Source organism: Siniperca chuatsi, linkage group LG18, assembly GCF_020085105.1.
Source record: "Siniperca chuatsi isolate FFG_IHB_CAS linkage group LG18, ASM2008510v1, whole genome shotgun sequence".
Lineage (NCBI taxonomy): Eukaryota > Metazoa > Chordata > Actinopteri > Centrarchiformes > Sinipercidae > Siniperca > Siniperca chuatsi.
The window spans coordinates 22,148,798-22,168,684 of record NC_058059.1 but is presented as its reverse complement, the minus strand read 5'-3'; the positions used below and the strand labels follow the sequence as shown (position 1 = coordinate 22,168,684).

The following is a 19,887-nucleotide window of genomic DNA, read 5'->3' as shown; positions in this document are numbered from 1 at the left end:
CAGCACATTTTACAGTTGAAAAATAAATTGTCGGTGCTCTCTGGTGAGCACACTATGTAATTGAGACACTGTTTCTAAATGACCTCAAACATATCTTTGGCATTTCCGTACTGCAATTTGTTACTCATAGGCCGACATGTTTGCCGATACCAGTAAATCTGCGCCGAGTTAAAGTTATAATACATGACTTACACTTGCACTTACAAGCAAATTTGAATGTACTCTTATAACTGTCTTTTGCTTTTAACTGTAGTGTCTCCCTCCTGTCCCTCCACTGCTCCTCACAGGGACAACACACCTGAATGAAGACGCTCCTCCTGGTGAAGCGTTGACCTCATGCTCTGTAATCTCTTCATCTGTGCTGCTCAGCCAGTGTCTAAAGGGGAGAGCTAATCTCTATGGGAACATTGGGTAACACTGTTGCATAACATTTCATCTTCACGAAAGTCAGGAGATCAACCTTAGCTGCATAACGCTGCCATTTCTCTCAGACAAATGTGTTGTGCTAGACCTGCAAACCAAAGCATTCTGGTCATATATTTACTGCAGATACAAATACATATTTGTCGCCTTAAAAAATTAAAACAGGATTAGAGTTCATGACACCACCTTAATCCCTCGTCCCTTAGTGAGGAGGAGAGGGTGAAGACGGAGAGGTGAGCTGTGAGGGGTGTGGCCAGGGAGACCCGTACTGACTGTCCACCTGTGCGATGGCTCAAACACACACTTCCCCTCCCCTCCTGTGTTCTTGGCCATCAGTGTTCCGTCGTCTGTTAGAAAGGACAGAGAAGGAGAATATGACGGCACCGTTCTGCTCACTAGGATAGGACTTTCTGAAATGATTTTCGCACAAATCGTGTCAGACTTTTCGGGGTCCTACTGGGCCAAAAGAACGACTTTTTGTATTGCTGCTTGCAATGAATTCCATGGCTGTGTTTTGATGCAGAGCAGCAATTTGGAAACTTGGTAAGAAAACAAGATTCTTGTTTATATATTATATATTCATCCCATATTCTTGATCTATTTGTAAAATTTCTCCTGTCTTATTGCAGCCACTTGAGGGTTAGAAGTTTCTAGTCTCTAGTAAAAGTACAGTAATGTGTGCACAAAATGTTGTTAGACATCTAAGAATTTGTATTTAATATTTTGGTGTAGTAGTAGAAATTTGGCTTCAACTGGTTAGTAAGAAAATGTGACTGCATTCACTTATTTTAAAATTTAGGCTTCCATGGAGCAAATAACTCACCAGTATATGCGATGTCTCATATGCTTGCTTCCTCATTAAGACTTGATACATTATGTTACTGAGTTAGACCCATTTGACAATGACTATGAGACATCTGGTCTCACAATTTAACTCCTTCTGGGATACTTTTAAAACCATTTTTACCTGAGTATTTGCTGTTGTTACGCTGTGTTTAGTATCTTTTTTAACATTCTCTTAGCAATTTCAGGAGAAGAAAGTAATACTATTGTATGTCCAAACCATGAGCTGGTAAAGACTTAATGACGTTATTATGTTTTTGTAGATGACCTTATCTTCAGCCTGCTGCAGAAATGCCTGGAGGCCAGTACCAGGTGACAAGCACCAAGCTCCACCACAGCCTCTACAGCCTGACAGACAGCTCTGACGTCGGCCCCGAGGATGAGGAGGCTGACGCCCCGCTGCATTTCACCCCCCTGCAGAAGCTCACCGCCGACATGTGCAAGGACGAGAAGACCATCAAGGAGCTGATCATAGGCCGCAGGGTGGGCTTCTACAAGGTCCGCGGGGAGATCGGCTGTGGGACCTTCTCCAGGGTCAAACTGGCTTTCCATGCTCTGACTAGAGGTAGGTGTACATGCTATCTGACTGTGCAACAACAAAGCACCTCTAACTATCCATCCCTCACACCTGTTATAGAGTCCCATTTCTTCCCATTATAGGTGCCTGGGATCCTTTCCCTCACCAATGTGCCTTCACTGTTTAGCCCCTTTATTTATAAAATGAGAGATATACTGAACACCTTGTGAATAACTTGATGAGCAGCAGAGGGTGGTCATACAAAGTTAAACTGGATGCAGTCTGTTGTTAAACATAGGAAAAAAGAAAAAGATGGCCTACACAACTTTGTTGGTAGAGTTCTGCACAAGCCTGAAACGGAGACCCAAACCCAGCCCGTACCTGTGTCCTTGAGACCCAGCCTTACTGAACCTGACGGATGTTGCCAAATTTGAGAGCCGAACCCTACCCAAAGCTATAAAGCTTGCTTTATTTCATTCATCATTACGCAACACATTGGCTACACTCTCTCTCTTCTCACTGGGCATCGCATGTGTACTTGACATTTCATGCATGGATCCACACAGTTGGCACAGTCACAAAGAGAAATTTCTCATGAAATGACATTTGAAAATAACCCAAACCCGAAGTTTCACGCAGCAAAACCGTCCGAATCCGACTCCAAAACCTGATACTTTTTTCGGGCTTCAGGTCGGGTAGCAGCACTCTAGTCCTTGCTAAGGCTGCAGTTAGTTAGTTAGTTAGTTAGTTAGTTTAGTCTATAAAATGTCAAAAGTTATGTAGGCTGCAACTAACCAGTGTTTCCATTATCAGCTGATCTGCCAATCATCTCTAAAATGTCAGAAAAGAAAACGAAAACAGCCCATTAAAAGTTCCCATAGTCCAAGGTGATGTGTCCAATGTCTTATTTTTGTCCGACCAACAGTCCAGAACCCACAGATATTTAATTTACAGTGATATGAAACAGAGGACATTCTCACATTTGAGAAGCTGGAACCAGAGAATGTTGACTTGTGATAAACCAATTATCACAATTGTTGATGATTAATAATCAGTTATAATTGACTGATTGTTTCAGAACTAAGATGTTTTCAATCCTCAAATTTGAGAAACTGGATGCTAATGTTTGTGAATGTATCTAGATAAGTTACATGATTATTACATTTACAAAAACTGTCATTGATTAATTTTCTGTCCATTAACAAATCATTTCAGCATAAATCGTTAGTCTTTATATGTTGTTTTTGTTCCACTTTCAGCTTCTGATGTTGTACACAAGTCCCGAGTAGCGTCCTATTTTGTATTTTACCACGTCCCCTTGTTGACAGCCAGACTATTGTTTAATGTCTCCGTGTCCCTTCATCCGTCCTCCTCGTAGACAAAGTGGCCCTGAAGATCCTGGATAAGACAAGGTTGGACGCCCACGCCCAGCGTCTGCTCTCCAGGGAGATCAGCAGCATGGAGCTCCTCCAGCACCCCAACGTGGTCCGTCTGTATGAGGTGGTGGAGACGCCGAGCCGCCTCTACCTGGTGCTGGAGTACGCAGGAGGAGGAGACCTCCACAACAAGATCTGCACCGAGGGAAAACTGTCTGACAACACCAGCAAGATCACCTTCGCCCAGATCCTTTCTGCCATCAAATATATGGTTAGTGACATAGAAACATTTCTGAGCTCATGCAGTTGTATTTACTTATCCTAATAAGTCATGTAATAGATGATGATACAGATGTAAAACAGTGCGTACCTCATACAGCCCCACTTCAAAAAACCCCAACTCTCCCTTTAAGGTAATTGCCATTGCATCTAGCAAGGCAATCAAATATTGACCTAGCAAACAATCAACATCTAGCAACTCAACAAGGAAGAAGGTAGCAGCAGGCCTTTTTCACTGAAGACAATTTGACACGTCACAGTAGGAAACAGGTGTAAACAACAAATTTAGTGATGGTGTTGGTTCACTGTCACGCTGCTTTTCCTACTATGACAAGTCAAAATGTCATATAAGATATTAAATCTTATCCAAATAATAGATAATAGACACTGTGTAGTCAGACATATTGACAACATACAGGGTGATTACATGTGGTGACAGCAGAACCTCAAACACAGTGTGAAGGACCAGTGCAAAACATTGTGGCGAGACAACACAACCATCTAGTCAGTATCAATTTAATCTCTGTGCGATCAGTAGAGAGATTTGTCAAGAGTGTGTTTAGTCGAACTAAGCACAAACGCTGGCACTATCTAGTGTTAGCATTAGCTAACACAACAATCTTGGTCTGATTTTTATGATTTTGGGGGGAATTTTCTATCAGCAGAGATTAGCATTTTACGTACCAGCTTCATTGCTGCTGGGATTGCAGGGACAACAGAAACAGCTGAGTCTAACTACAGCATGTAACACAATTTGTCAGGTTTTAAGCAAGTGCTTTTCACGAACATTTACAATTGTTTTCACGTCCAAGTTGTTTTGATTTGTTTTAGGAAAATGGAGTGGTTTAAAACTTCTGATTGCTTGTGTTTGATGGACTCCATTATAATTCTAATGAATCACAATTATAAAGCTATGAAGTCCCCAAAAGCCCAGGATCTAAGCTATTAGGCCGATAAGTAAAAGGCTATCATAATCAATAGAAATGATGGCCAAGACTGAAATAATAATTGAAACGATCCAGGTTATAATAAAAGGTCCCGCAGAAAATCTGTCATCTTAGATTTGTTCGATATTTAGGAATATCTAACCAGCTTGAATGTTTTGCCGTGCAGCACAACATCAACGTCATTCACCGGGACCTGAAGGCGGAGAATGTTCTGTTTACCAGCAGTGGCTGCGTGAAGGTGGCGGACTTTGGATTCAGCACGCGTGTTCCAAACCGCAACGACGCCCTCGACACCTTCTGTGGCTCGCCGCCCTACGCCGCCCCGGAGCTCTTCAGGGACGAGTGCTACCTGGGGCCCCCAGTGGACGTGTGGGCCATGGGGGTCCTGCTTTTCTTCATGGTAACCGGCACTATGCCGTTCCGAGCTGAGACCATGGGGAAGCTTCGGCGCTGCATCATCGAAGGCGCCTACACCATCCCTCCCTGGGTGCCCGGCCCCTGCCAGAGGCTCATCAAGGGCATCCTGAAGGCGAACCCTGCCGAGCGTTACGCCGTTGACCAGATGCTGGGTTGCGATTGGCTCTTACCTGTGGAGTTTCCCTGGTCGTTGGTGCCTCCCGAACCAGCGAGCCCTCTGCAGAGCTTGCTGGACTCAGAGCGCGGGGACCTGGAGGAGGAGGAGCAGGAGGAGGTCAGGAGCATGCTGGAGGAGCTCGGCTTTACCGCGGAGCACCTACGGAACAATCAGCCCAAAGACAGCCGCAGCCCCGTCACCGGGGTTCATCGAATCCTGCTGCACCAAGCCCAGAAAAGGAGGGGCTGCGACACTCCCCCAGTGGTCCGAGGAATGGTGAGGGACCCCAAGAGGGAGGGGCTCCGGGCCTACAGGGGCCTCAGACACACCTCCAAATTCTGTGTGCTTTCATAACAGACTGGTAGAGATGCTTCAGCACAGTTTTTATACAGACTTCCTTTATACAAATACAAAATTAGTAGTGGTAGTGATTTTTTTTATTTTACATTTTACATTGTTTATGGGACAGTGACTTGTAGTTTTTACTGACAAATGCTTTTTCAGTTTGTAGATTTTGATACATTTGTTTTACTCTTTCCAAGGCATCTTTTGGGATAGCCTTATATGTAAAAGTGCCTGATGAAATTAAATAAAAGTAAAAGTTGAGAAAGCATCTATATAAATTAAAGAGTGATTTGAAGGATTTTTAGAGGCCTGAAGAGGTGAAAGTACCCAGTATTTTCAAATGCTCTTTACAAGTTCCCAGAGCCAAACAGCCCAAAAACAATTAGTTTACAATGATATAAAACAAAAAAAGCTGCATAGGTTAATGATTCATTTTCTGTCCATCAACTAATCCAATAAAACTTTCATGCAAAATATGTTTGTGCACCTCATTTTACCTTTTCGATCCTTTTGAGTGCACAGAAGGGGTTTTAGTAAATATGAACAACATTGTAAGTTTGTTAAAGTGAAATGGACAGGCAAGCAAACAACCACTTAAACCAATTCTGTCTCTTGAAAAGACTCTTGTTGTTTATGAAAAGCTAAATGAAGTGGTGGAAAAAAATCTGATGTCATTGCTGAGGCGCATAGCAGGTGGCTGCTGCTGCACCCAAACAGAGCTGATCTCGCGTCTTTGTGTTCTGTTTACCAAAGTTTCACTAAGTGCTGCTAGTAAATAATAGTCCCGACAGCAGCTGGCAGGACACCAGATGATACTCAGCCCCCCCCAGCCTCAATCTCCACAACCGGCCCAAACCAGCCAGACCCAAACCGGCTGCCCCCTCTGGCACTGGAAACCGACTAACCCCCGGCTCCTCCCAGCCCTGCCCTGCCCGACCCCCACCTGCAGGAAGCGGCAGATGGCGCGGCGTGGCTGCGGAGACATCTGCAGTCCAGACAATAGGCGCTCTGTGCGGACCGCTGCTGCTGACAGGCCCGGAGCTCCGCCATTGTGCGCTGCACCATACACATGCAGATGAGGTCTGCTGGAGGAGGGACCGCAGAGTTTTTTTTTTTTTTTTTTTTCAGCGAGCAGATGACAGGCCTTAGCGCCTTCCATGCAAATGTGCTGAGTTTTAAACTTTTGTTAGTTTCATCACCACCCCCTTCACTCCCTCCTCTCTGACCCCTCACCGCCTCCTCCGCCCAAACACACAATACACACAACTCAAGCATAAAACCCAGCTTTGCAAGACAAAGTGAAAACACATCACGGCAAAAAAAAATATGATCTTTTTGTGTTTTATTGAGCATTTTCCACTTACAACGTCCAACAATTTCCAATGTGAACTGCTAGAAAAATATAAATGAGTTTCTTTCCAACAGGATCACAACATCATAAGTCAAGTATTTTCCTTTTTAAACATTTCTGCCTTCAGTACATAACGAAATGTTTATAAGATAATCTTACAAATTCTCATCATTTTTAACATTAATTTAATTTAGCCATTGTCTAAAGTGAAACCTTTAGAGAAAAGACTTCTTTATGTTTTAGAATATTTTTTGTCATTGTTAAATTTCTAAAGTGAAACCTTTAGAGAATTAAGACAATTCTGGAAAGTGGGAAACATTTCAGCTGATTGCAACTGTTGTCATGTTGCTCAGCAAAGAGGACATCTTTAAAAAGTCCCTTTTTAAGAGTGCCTCCTTCTTAGCACCGCTTCTTCTCCTGCTGCGCGTGCTTCACGATGCGATATCTGCTCTGTGGAACCACAGGATGCAGAACTCGCTTCTCCTTCCTCTCCAAACCTCATCCGCACAAAGAATGAGGGTCGATGGGTCGCTCTTGTGGCATACCTGACCTCATTCACATAAAGAATGAGAGTCATCTTGGCATGGACGGGACAAGAGGCGACGGTTCACGGGGGGGCCCCCTCGGGCCGGCGCCGCGCTGCCTGGACGGGAATCCTCCTCAGGAGTATCCAGGGATGAGCAGAAACAGGGTCATCCTGTTCATCAGGATGAGTATTTCCAGGTAAGAAGCTTTACAGCATCTGATCAAGAGTAGGAGCCCAGTCCCAGATCAACGCTCGGGGAGGTTGATCTCAGGAACCCAGTCGTTCACACGGCGGCTCTCCTCACAGAACATGTGCAGCTTCTCCAGAGCAGGGTCCTCCCAAGACCCGTCAGCTGGGTTCTGTTCAAACAGAAAGAGGAACGAGCCTTTAGTCACATGGTTCTTTCGAAAAGCATCACATATAGACTTCTGAAAGACTAATATTTCGTTCACTGAGCTCTACATACCGTGATGAGGACGCAGTGGGCATCTTCATGTTGCTCTGCCTTGTCACCAACAATCTCAGCCAGACGCTGCATGTCGCTCACTCTGACGATGCTGATGTCGTTGTCGAAGCAGAAGGACTGGATGAGGGTGAAGTGGATCTGCAGAGCGATGTCACACTCAAACTCCTCATCCATGGCCAGGACGCAGAAAGACACACTGTCCGGGTCACTGTGGAGACAGAAAAAAAAAAAAAACACATGAGATTTCATCCAAAAAGTCTCCAAATCACCTAATACGATTGGTGAAAGCGTAGTGAGCTGTTAATCTTCAGCTGAGAGTCTCGTACTTACAGATTCATAACTTTGGCGCACTCGTAGACACCGACGGTGAGGGAGTCGTTGTCTTTAGCGGACACCAGGACCTCCTCCAGGGCTTTGCCGGTGCACTGAGCACGCTCGGCGGGTTTCTGGATCAGAACCTCCTCAAGAGTCATGATGAAGATGATGAAAATATTCCGCAAAGGAAGAGCTTTAGTAAGTTTAGTCGGAGAGTAAATCCGAAAGGGAGCAGAAGTGCTTTCAAACCCGCAGCCTCCCTCTTTTATACTCTCCAGCTCGTGCGGCGCAGTGAAAGCGTTGCGCTCTGATTGGCTAAAGCTTGAATGGTGTATTGGTATGATAATGCTATTGTCACACTCCGGCTCGTGGCAGATTGATGGGGGTCTACTGGGGGACTATTATTTACTAGCCACGCACGCTCCCCCTCTGAGCGCTGCAGCCTGGCCTGAAACTAAAAATAGCTTCATTAAAACAAAAAGTGTGATCACTTTGCAGCACTTTTGTGCAAATTAGTAAAAACACAGCAGGTGATTCTGATTGCTGAGATGCATGCTGAACATCAACTGCATTTTTACATGCATTTATAAGATCTCTTAAACATGCATAGAAGCTTCATATTGTCCTTTTTTGGAAACGACCATTTCCAGGCCAGTTTTGGCCCCATACGTCACCTTTCAAACTTAAAAAAACCCCACTAAAGATGAACTCCACTAAAAGAAAACTCACAATACTGTTTTTTGCATTTCAGAATTTTGGTGACAGTATTTCAGCAGCAACATGGAGAAAGTGTGAGGCTGCCCCCCCCCCGAGCAGCAGAGCGAAAGGGCAGGTGGATGATGCCATCTGTGGACTAGAGGCTGGCCATAAAACGGCCTCACTGTGCGCACAGAAGCCTTCTATTATCTCGGCCCTCCATACAAATGCAAATGAACAGCGCGTGCCAGAGCGCTGTGCGTGCTGCGCAATCTGCGCTGCTGGCCCAGGCGGACCACGTGGTCATCAGCTGGCCAGAAAATCCTTGCTCCTTGTCTTTATTTATTTACTCTGGGGAGTTCAGGGGGCACACGAACTCAGTTCTGTAGGGAAACTTGTGAAGTTTATTGCACCTTTGTTTGGTTTTGTGCGTAGATCCCCAACTGTCTTTATCTGTGAACTTATTTCTGACAACTTTCTGTTAACTTCCGATCGCTTTTACGCATGACACTTTAACGCACATCTCTATTTCATCTGTTCCACTGACTGGGCTGTTTCTCCCCTGCAGCTCGTGCTGATTTGTTTTTATTGAGTATTTGGTGTGTAGATCCACCAAATGGCTTTATCTGTGGTTTCAAATAAACTTGTTTATGACAACTTTCTGTTCATTTCCGATCACTTTTACGCACGACGAAACTTTTACGCACGGCTCTATTTCATCTGCTCCACCGATAGAGTAGTTTCTCCCCGACAGCTCGTGCTTATTTGGTTCTATTTTATCTGCATAATAATTCAAAACATATCTTGCATCAGGTCAGGCCTGCTGCCACTGCGGCGTAAAAAGAGGAGGGGGGCTGTAGTGGAGAGGCGGTGCAGGAGACACAGGTTAGCGGTGATTGATTCAGCGCTATTGTTCTGAGGAAGGCAAAGCGGCAGATGGAGAACTGTCGCTATGACACCCCTCCTCTCCTCTCTCCTAAACCCAGGTCAACCCTGACCCCAGGGCGTGCCGATCTTTTGTCTACAAGTCTCCACATTCGCCGGTCTGTTGTCTGAGTTTTGATTAAATTTGAATGCCAAAGAAAACCGCTTATGGTCTAAACTTTCACAATGAAAAGTGTTATCTCCAAAATATGCCAGACATGTAAAGGCAGATAAAAATCAGTTTGATGAAAGTGTGTTTTGGTAAACAACAAAACTCGTATATGTACGTTACTGCAGCAACAAAATAATTTGTTTATTTCTACATCGCTTTCAGTAACTGTCCGCGTGCTGCCAAGTCGTCAGCACATCAGCTGGCCAAGAGGCTTACATTTGGGCCAAAGTTTGATTTGGATCCAGCTGATAGAGGCTTAAACACTGAGCTATTTTAGGAAGGATCAGCTTGCATGGCCACAGGGCAGTCGCGTGCAAATCGATACCGACCTATTGTTGCTGAAGCACATCTGCCAGACGGAGGCCTCCCCGGCAGCGCGCGACAGGTGTTGGTGGTCAGAGCTCTTTTCTGGTGACCTGCGGCCACTATAGCCCTAAACCTCTTTGTAAGGACAGAACGTGTCTAAAGCTGCAGGATAAGATGTTTATTTGGCTTCTGAAGTGTGCAAATATGACTTGGGGTTAGGGAAAATAGGCGTTATTAGATATGGAAAACGTAAAATAATTATTTTTGATTGAAAGTGTTTTTGAGCTATACAAACAGGCAAAAACTTAATAAACTTAAGTGTGATTTGGCTAAACGTCTGCGTTCGGATTTTATTTAACCTGAAGACTTAAAAATCATATTTGCAGCGGAATGATAAACTGCCATCTCGCCCAGCAGGTGCTGCCTGACTTCCTTTGTCCACCCTTCCCTTCACCTTCCCCCCCCCGGGGACAGATGGTATCTCTCGGTTGCTATGGAGAGTGATGCAGACAGAGAGAGATAAAGCAGGCAGGAATCTCCAGATGCCACGCGCCTCAAGTCAGGCCTGGCTTTACGCATGCAAAGCAGCGGCGCGTGCCGCAGCCTACAAAAACACTTTATGCAGTGAAATTGGTCATGTGTTATAAAAGTCTGTCTGACATCCAGTGCAATCAAAACGGTCCATATCTTAGCAGTATGATGCTCAAAACAGCAGCATTACCTATGTTTTTATCAATATGGCATCTACTGAATTTATATATTTTTATGCTCTTATGGTACATGATCTGGAAAATGAGGCCTCTGCAAACATTCTGTAACTTCATAAGAGGTATTTGAAGGACCATACCAGCGTTTTTGCAAGTTTAAGATGTATTAACTTAACAGTCCAGTCAGTCACTGGCTTCCATTTATATCCGCACAACATGAAAATCAAAAAGCAGACTCTTACAGCAAAAAACTTAATTGTGTGTTCACAATGAACATCAAGTATGTCTTCGTTTTTGTCAGTGTTACATTATAATTGCATGGTATGCATACAGTTTAAGTTAAAACCTAAGCTTTTAATTTGTACATGCAAATTGATTTGGATTACCTCATAACAATAATTAATTAAAGTTTGATGTTCACTGTGATGGATTACACAGCTCAAGCAAATTCCAAGAGTCTGCTTATTCATGTTGTATAGCAATGAATTGAAGCCAGTGGCTGACTGGACTGATAGGGAAAATACATTTTCAAATTAAAAAGCTTTAGTTTAAACTTAAACTGTATTACCATATATTTATAATGTAACTTTGACATAAATGAATAAAGAGTATGCTAAATGATATTCATGTTGTACAGAAATGAATAGAAGCCAATGTCTGACTGGACTGGGAGGGAAAATACATTTTTAAATCTGAAGTTGAATCTTGAAACATAAAACAACATGGAAGGACAATAACAAAACATAGTGAAACACTTCTTGAAGGTTTCCCTTAAGCTTTTTTGCACTGCTCAAGACAGCCATTGATTCCCATTCATTTTCTGTACAGTATGAAAATCAATTAGCAGACTCTTAAAAGTTTTTGGAGGTGTGTAATCGATCACAGTGAATATCAAATCTGCAAAAATGCTGGTCAAAGTTAGATTATCATTGCAAGGTAATGGAGTTTATTTTAAGTTTAAAGTTGTTTTAAATGTTACATGTTTTAAGATTTTAGTACAGATTCATTTGAAAAGTCTGAAATGAATTACCTCTTAACTAATAATGTAACTGGACAAAAATGAATGCAGACTTGATGTTCACAGTGATGGATTACACAACTCGAGCAAGTTTAAAGAGTGTATTATTAGATTTTAATACCATGCGGAAATTAATGGAAATCAATGGCTGCCTGGAATGTCAAAAGATTACATATCAAAATCTACAACACAATGGCATGGTTTGCAAAATGTCCAGCTGTGATGTAAAGTACTGTAGATGTGATCATGGAAAACCCCTTGTACGGTCCTCCTTTGAATGGAAGTTATTGGTCACTGATTCTTCCAAAACTTTGAGGACTTTGACGACAGCAGTCCTTCCTGTGTGGTTTCATTATTCCTGTAAGCTGAAAGAATCATTTAAAAGGTCAGAGAGTTTCTACATCTGATCCTTTTAACCAAAGCTGCCCCCGACTTTCTAAGACTTTTCTATAGGCACGCGTCCTTGAGGGTGGGGTGGGGGCTGCAGGCCTGTTGTAGCCATTGTGTCCCAAACAGCCAATCAGAGAGTGAGCGTGTGCCGGGTCTGCAGTATAAATGCTGGCAGATCCTTGGAGGTACCACAAACACTCTTCTCTGGACTTTCTGACCACATCAGCTAAACTGTAAGCTAAAACATCACTATGCAGTCTCCTGGAAAATCTCTGAAAGAAGCTCTGCTCTGTGCTCAGGGCGAGGATCGACTCACTGTTGGAGTCTATGAGAGCGCTAAAATTATGACTGAGTAAGTAAACTAAACATGACTTAAATATGACTTTAGCATTCTCTCTGAATACTCAACCTGATCAACATCGAACAGCAGCAGTTAACAAGGGGTGACTTTTCTTTGTCCACAGTGACCCGGACAGTGTGTCTTTCTGCGTCCTGGCCATGGATGAAGAGTTTGAGTGTGACATCGCTCTGCAGATCCACTTCACCCTCATCCAGTCCTTCTGCTTCGACAACGACATCAGCATCGTCAGAGTGAGCGACATGCAGCGTCTGGCTGAGATTGTTGGTGACAAGGCAGAGCAACATGAAGATGCCCACTGCGTCCTCATCACGGTATGTAGAGCTCAGTGAACGAAATATTAGTCTTTCAGAAGTCTATATGTGATGCTTTTCAGAAAGAACCATGTGACTAAAGGCTCGTTCCTCTTTCTGTTTGAACAGAACCCAGCTGACGGGTCTTGGGAGGACCCTGCTCTGGAGAAGCTGCACATGTTCTGTGAGGAGAGCCGCCGTGTGAACGACTGGGTTCCTGAGATCAACCTCCCGAGCGTTGATCTGGGACTGGGCTCCTACTCTTGATCAGATGCTGTAAAGCTTCTTACCTGGAAATACTCATCCTGATGAACAGGATGACCCTGTTTCTGCTCATCCCTGGATACTCCTGAGGAGGATTCCCGTCCAGGCAGCGCGGCGCCGGCCCGAGGGGGCCCCCCCGTGAACCGTCGCCTCTTGTCCCGTCCATGCCAAGATGACTCTCATTCTTTATGTGAATGAGGTCAGGTATGCCACAAGAGCGACCCATCGACCCTCATTCTTTGTGCGGATGAGGTTTGGAGAGGAAGGAGAAGCGAGTTCTGCATCCTGTGGTTCCACAGAGCAGATATCGCATCGTGAAGCACGCGCAGCAGGAGAAGAAGCGGTGCTAAGAAGGAGGCACTCTTAAAAAGGGACTTTTTAAAGATGTCCTCTTTGCTGAGCAACATGACAACAGTTGCAATCAGCTGAAATGTTTCCCACTTTCCAGAATTGTCTTAATTCTCTAAAGGTTTCACTTTAGAAATTTAACAATGACAAAAAATATTCTCTAAAAAAGTATTAGAAAATAATAATATCTAAAGGTTTCACTTCAGATATTTAACATTAAAAAAACAAACAAAAAGTATTATTATGAAAAAATGAGAATGTGTGAATCTGACCTTGAATCTTGAAATATGAAAAATATATTTAAAAAAAAGACTACAGCTGGAAATGTAGTACTTCCTGAAGCTTTCACTTCAGCTTTATGTCAAATGAAATAACTTGTTCACTGCATATCTGATTTTTCTAAGCATAGAAATAAAATATTTGAATTCAATATTGCCCTCTGACTGTACTTTGAACTTTCCATCTGAGGTTAAAGTTTTCTGAAACACAAATTAAGTCCCATGTAGACCTTTTGCTTGGCAAAACTGGTCCAGTCTGGTTTGACTTTTTGACTTTCTAAGCCCTTTTTGGGAATTTCTTTAAAACCTTCCTGTACTAATCTGAGTCTTGATTAACTCAGCTGAAATCAGTCTGCAACTCAAAACAACAGCAAACATGTCAGGTCTTTTTTATCTACCTGTGCCCTTTCACACATCCATTCAGCTCTGAAGAGGCTTTTGATTTGGAATAATCTGAAGTATTTGCTCCCTCTAAATGTAAGATGCTTCAACAAAATCAGTAAAGTGTCCTGCACAAAAATAGGAACCCTGCGATGAGCTTGTATTGGTAGTTTAGAATATGTGCAGTATATACTGTCATTTGAAAGCAAGAGATAAGAAACTGTGCAGTGTGTGACATATATGTAATTCAAATACCTGTAATGCAAGTTTAGCATGTGAACTAAGAAATTACTATAGATCCCTATCAGTGAATGTGCTGATTACAATGTAAGTCATGTGTTTGGATGGTGACTGGGGTGGAGGTGGCCTTGATCAACAATTTCCCCTTCTCTCTGGCTCAATATGGCATTTTTTATTGGGACAGATGGTGACAGTTCTGTCCTTCAGTCAGTCATCAACATTGATCCCTTCCTACAGCTGATTCGATAAAATGACAACAGGCGGGCATTGGTCTTCCAATTTTTAAACAGAAAAAATAATTTGGGAAACTTCTATTTTCACATAAACAGTCCACCAAAATCACTGTCTAAATAAATTTAGGCCAAATATTATGCAGTGTAGTTGCAAAATCAGGCTTCCTTTTACATTTAGAACACCAAGTTTAAAGGAATAGTTTGACATATGGAAAAAGGTGCAAAATTTGCTTGCTGAGAATTAGATGAGTCATGTCTCTAAATATGCAGCTAGAGGCAGCAGACAGTTAGCTTAGCTTAGCATTAAAACTGGAAACAGCTAACTTGGCTCTGGCCAAAAGTAACAAAATCTACCCACCAGCACCTGTAAAGCTAACTCTTATATAGTTTGTTAAATCTGTACAACTGAAGTGTAAAAATGACAATTTGAGCTTTTTTGGCTAAGCTAACTGCCTGGTAGCTTTAGTTGGTTATTTACTGCACACACGGGAGGGGCCTGACGCTTGGTAAGAAAGTGTATTTCTTTTAATGGATGATCACAAGGTTCAAGAGGCAGCAAGACACGGCATCAGTTTAAGGTTGTGGTCAGGCCGACGTTAGCTTAACGCAGGCTCCTCATTCATTTCAATAACTTTGTTTTCGGCATAGCAGTCGAATACATGCATGCACACAGACTAGGTGAATGTCCGCTGCACTGTAGCATTATGCTAATTCTGCTGTTCACCGTCAAGACAGAGGAACAAAATATTCCTGCCATAAGAACTTTCCAGAGCTGTAAAATTCTGTGTCAAACTGCTGCAGACTTTAATTCAGAGGAAGTTTTTTTCAGGACATAAGGATCACAGTGACTCTGAGCTGGTGAGATGTTTTCTGACTTTGTGCAGCTCAGTGACTCAGTGTGTTTCCAGAAAAAAAGTCATAGCAACTTTTATTATAATCATTAACAGAAACTGTAGCTTTATTTCAGGATGCTGCTGTCATTGTGTCAAACCGAAGCTGCAGCTTAATGAAGGTGATCTTTTGCTCCTGGCACACGTTGGTTTTTCTTTTCTTTCTCTCATTTGTGATTCAGAACCTTTAAGAGGCTTTTGTGTCTTTGGATTCAAACTCTAAAGTCACTCTGACCTGTATGTTACATGTCACTGCAAACTATTGTGGAGTCAACAGCTGCTGCAGCCCCCACGCCCACTGTGACACACACACACACACACACACACTCATGACTGTGACTTCTTTTTGTATCTCTCTATGTATTGAAGTGTAGAATACATAAAATAAACCAAAACAGAAGATGAAGAGTGACTGAGTCTGTACAGTTGCACGATATGATTTAAAACCTGAAGCAGCTTCATCATTCACCGTGCTTTTACATGTGCATATACACACACACACGCCATGTCGAAAAAGATGGACCAAGCAGGACTAACTGAAACGCAATCACCCCTTTAAATCTCCACAGCAACCAGCTCAGCACTCACTCCATCTGCTGTCCAATTTAATGATGAGGAGAAAGGGAGAGAGAGGAGGAGGAGGAGGCCGTGTGCCTGGCACAAGCCGGCTGCCATTCATCCACTCAGGACCAAATCCTGACTAACAACAACATCCCCCAACAGGCAGCAGAAACACGCCTGAAGTCACCCTGCAGGATGGAGCTGCATCCACTTATAGTAACATCGCTGTACTAATAGGATTTTTTTTAGACTTAATAAAATCTGTAAAAATGTGCTTTCGCAGAATAGTTCAACATTTTGGGAAATATGCTTTGTCGTTTTCTTTCTGAGAGTGAAATGAGAAGATCAATACCAATCTTGTGTGTGTGTGTGTGAGAAGCACAGAGCTGGAGTCAGGCCATGGTTAGCCTAGTTAGCATAAAGACATGGAAGCAAGGGGAAACCGCTAGCCAGGATCTGTCCAAATTTCAAAAATAAGCCTACCAACACCTCTAAAGATCATTCATTAATATATTGTATCGTTTTTTTTATCTGCACACAAGCAGAAAAGTAAAAATCCTTTTCAATTTATTTTTTCTGTCAGTCTCTCTGATCTCTCTCACCCTGAACAACCTCGGCTGCCCTCTGTCTCAACCCTGGTCATAAAGGGTGCTGCTGCTTCAACCACATGCTGCTTCTCAAGTAAAAGCCTCCTCCTCCTCCCAAAATCGATTCTGCGCGCTGGAGAGCTGCAGCAGATGGTACTGACGGGCTGCAGGTTGAGTGTGTGTGCACGTGCGTGTGTGTGTGTTTCTATGTTCTTAGTTTGCTGGTGTTTTGGTAAAGCAGGTTGCCTAGGACACAGGCATGAGCGTTACTGTAATTTTTACATACGTATCTATACTATATTTACATTTTTGGAATTTATCGGTACGAGTTTGAAAAGATGGATCCATAGTTGAAGAGTTTCGGAGGTTAAAGTCTGCTGAGTTGCTCTGTCTGATGGCTATGCTAATATCGTCCTCCATCATTACCATATGCTTGCTGCAGGTCACAGCAGGCTCAGTGTCAAACAACACACACACGTGGAACTCTCTGTGTGTGTGTACATTCAGTCAGATCTGTGTATATGCACACAAACACGCCCATTCCCTCAGTCATCAGATGTTAATGCTAATTTCTGTCTCTGATGTCCGTCAGTCAGGCCTGTTTCAGCTCATGATGAATCTAATCACTAATTAGTCTACATTAACATACCTGGAGCCCCTCAGGCTGCTCCTCTCTTACTAAAAAACACTCTATATGGCAGTTTTCATTCAAATACTTCTTTTTTTAAACATCTTTTTCTTTTGCATAATTCAAACCATTCATGTAGTGATCCAAACATCAGCATTTTGGCATTAAAGTCACAACTTGTATGTCTAATTCTAAAGACTTCAATGTAAAAGGTTTTTTTTTGTACACCAAGCACTGCATTATTACAAGCTAATTAGATGTTAGTTGGAAGTGAAAGTACATGTTTGTGTTAGATTTGATCTTTAAAGAGTGTGATAGCCAGAGTGTAAGTAAATGTGATGATAAAGTATTTTTATCTGTTTACATCCACAGTTGCAGCTTGTAAACACAAAGTGGACTCACACACACGCACACACACACACACACACACACACACACACACACACACACACACACACACGCACACACACACACACACACACACACACACACACACACACACACACACACACACTGCCAGTTGTTGCCAAAACACTGGTCTGCTTCTCCATTCATTACTGGGGCTCTCAAGGGCCTCGTTCAGACACAGCAGCAACACTGTGTGTGTGTGTGTGTGTGTGTGTGTGTGTGTGTGTGTGTGTTTGAGATAGCCAATATGGCAGAATATGAGCTTGAGCTTAAAAGTTAATTCTTGGAAATAGTACTTTGACAAAAAAACAACAACAAACCTATCTCAAGGTACACTTACTAGCTTTTTGCGAAGCTGTCAACCACATATCACACAAGATAAAAAATATCATCTTTGACTGTGGTGGCTCCGTAGATCGTTGTGCATGCAAGATCGAAATAAAAGCAGAATCATAATAATGTGGACTGGTGACCAGACTTGAGACTGACGTACGCCAACACTTGTCTGCATCTGTGTGCTTACATGCGAGGTCTGTGCTGCAGAGCCAGATCAGATGGCTAAATGTGCTAGTACTGCGCCCCATCCACTGCACACCCCCACCAAAACAAAACTCAGACAAAAGCTACAGCCCACACTTCTACACCCTCATCAATGGGCACAAAGAGCAGAAAAACGACAGGAGGGGCCCCGCACAAAGGTGCACTGAGACCCCGACCCTCTCTCCTCTTTTGTGCTGAAGAATGGCGAGGTCCAGGAGCAGCTGCTGTTGGCTGCACGGGACATTTGAGACAGTCCCTTTCACCAAAAACAAAGTCTGGAGCTGGGAGTGTGCAGGCTGCATGGGCGAGGAGGAGGAGGGAGGCTGTATGCAAAACGAAAGGCACACTTTGCCTGATCAACGTGGAGCTGACTCCCCATTCATCCTGCAGATCAGCAGCAGAGGGGGGTGGGGGAGGGTTTCAAAGTGAAGGAGGAAGCCTTTAAAGTTTGACGTGAGTCACATCAGTCACAGCACAAAGGAGTCCCAGAGGTCTGCCATATGGACGCAGGCACATCATCTGTTCAGGAATCACTAAAGGAAAATCCAGCCGGAGCCAATAGCAGCGCAAGCTTTGCACCCTGCTCTACCCAGTAACACATCTCTGGTTTCTAATTGGCTGTAGAGGTGCTGTCATTAACACAGTGTCTCAATTAGCCAGATAGGTAGGAGGGCACTTTGCAGTGCTCCAGGATTATCTGTGTGTCGGATTGATTAGTGTTGGTGAAAATTAAGGAGATGTGTTCAAAAATATTTGAACACATCTCCGTTTACAACGGTTACTTGTGCATGTGGTTCTCCAAGATGTCACATATCAATTATTTCAAAGCAAATTTCCATGAATCACTTCTGCCATCATTTTTTTTTTTAAAAAAGGCCTGTTTCTCACAATAATACTCTTCGTATGCTTTTCTCAATCAATAGAGGACTTTCTGCTCAGCTGATTTCTCTTCAGATACCAAATAAAAGAATCAATAAATGACAGAATGGAATAAATCAATGAGGAAAAAAAATCAATGCATCTAGCACGATTAATATCAAACTCCAAGATCAATAAATTAATAAAACACATTTCAAAATAGAAAGATAGATTGCAGTTTATTTTCAAATGACTGAATCCTAATTCTGAAATACACTGCACTCCGTGTCACTACATAGATAAAACATTTTCTAGTGGACATTCTCCACATACTGCATATTCTTATTTCAGAAGATTAAAATGTTGTTTGATCCACCTGAAGCGCATACATCACTCCCAACATCACAGTTTTCTGTCTCCTCAGTGAAGTGCCAGTGTGATGCTGAAAGCAGAAGAGTGCACGTCTGACAGGACATTACTGTTATAGCGCCCCCTATCAGTAACATAAGATTTTACTAATCCCCATGGAGGAAATTCACATGTTGCTGCCGCTCAGAGACAGTTTAGAGGTAGGAAACAAGACAGAAAGAACTATGTGAAAATGAATAATATAAAATAATGTTATAGGCCTATACATACTTTATATAACAATATCTCGCAATACCTTAAACCTAATGGAGAGCTAAAGTGTTCACATTAAATAAATAAGTAAGACATTGTGATATAAGGAATGATATGAATGAATCAATATATGATATAACCATGAAACTGTTAAAAAGTATTTTTAATTCCAAGTTTATCAAGGGTTTCTTTTGAAATGTCCCTTTTGTGCTCATCAGTATGTA

General features: G+C 42.8%; 3 protein-coding genes across 6 annotated transcripts; 2 read left to right on the top strand and 1 right to left on the bottom strand.

Annotated features, from left to right (window-relative positions):
• Positions 1-292: 292 nt before the first annotated feature.
• On the top strand, positions 293-12,207 carry nim1kb (NIM1 serine/threonine protein kinase). 4 transcript variants are annotated; one of them, XM_044174133.1, is made up of 5 exons: positions 293-411; positions 1,530-1,831; positions 3,162-3,430; positions 4,552-5,235; positions 8,714-10,444. In XM_044174133.1, the coding sequence occupies exons 2-5, from the start codon at positions 1,558-1,560 to the stop codon at positions 9,164-9,166; spliced, it is 1,680 nt and encodes a 559-aa protein (XP_044030068.1). In that variant the 5' UTR covers positions 293-411; positions 1,530-1,557; the 3' UTR covers positions 9,167-10,444. The 4 variants fall into 4 exon arrangements, with proteins under 4 accessions (XP_044030068.1, XP_044030067.1, XP_044030069.1 ...); XM_044174132.1 differs by lacking the exon at positions 293-411 and adding an exon at positions 829-966; XM_044174134.1 differs by lacking the exons at positions 293-411; positions 8,714-10,444 and adding an exon at positions 10,475-12,207 and having other exon boundaries at positions 1,550-1,831.
• Positions 6,630-8,334, bottom strand: gadd45gb.1 (growth arrest and DNA-damage-inducible, gamma b, tandem duplicate 1). The gene is made up of 3 exons (XM_044174146.1): positions 7,978-8,334; positions 7,648-7,855; positions 6,630-7,540 (listed from the first exon to the last, which is right to left on the bottom strand). Exons 1-3 carry the CDS (start codon positions 8,118-8,120, stop codon positions 7,427-7,429), a joined length of 465 nt encoding a protein of 154 aa, XP_044030081.1. The 5' UTR covers positions 8,121-8,334; the 3' UTR covers positions 6,630-7,426.
• Positions 12,208-12,353: 146 nt separating the features above from the next.
• Positions 12,354-13,868, top strand: LOC122865551 (growth arrest and DNA damage-inducible protein GADD45 gamma-like). The gene is made up of 3 exons (XM_044174147.1): positions 12,354-12,527; positions 12,640-12,847; positions 12,956-13,868. Exons 1-3 carry the CDS (start codon positions 12,427-12,429, stop codon positions 13,091-13,093), a joined length of 447 nt encoding a protein of 148 aa, XP_044030082.1. The 5' UTR covers positions 12,354-12,426; the 3' UTR covers positions 13,094-13,868.
• The last annotated feature ends 6,019 nt before the right edge of the window (positions 13,869-19,887 follow it).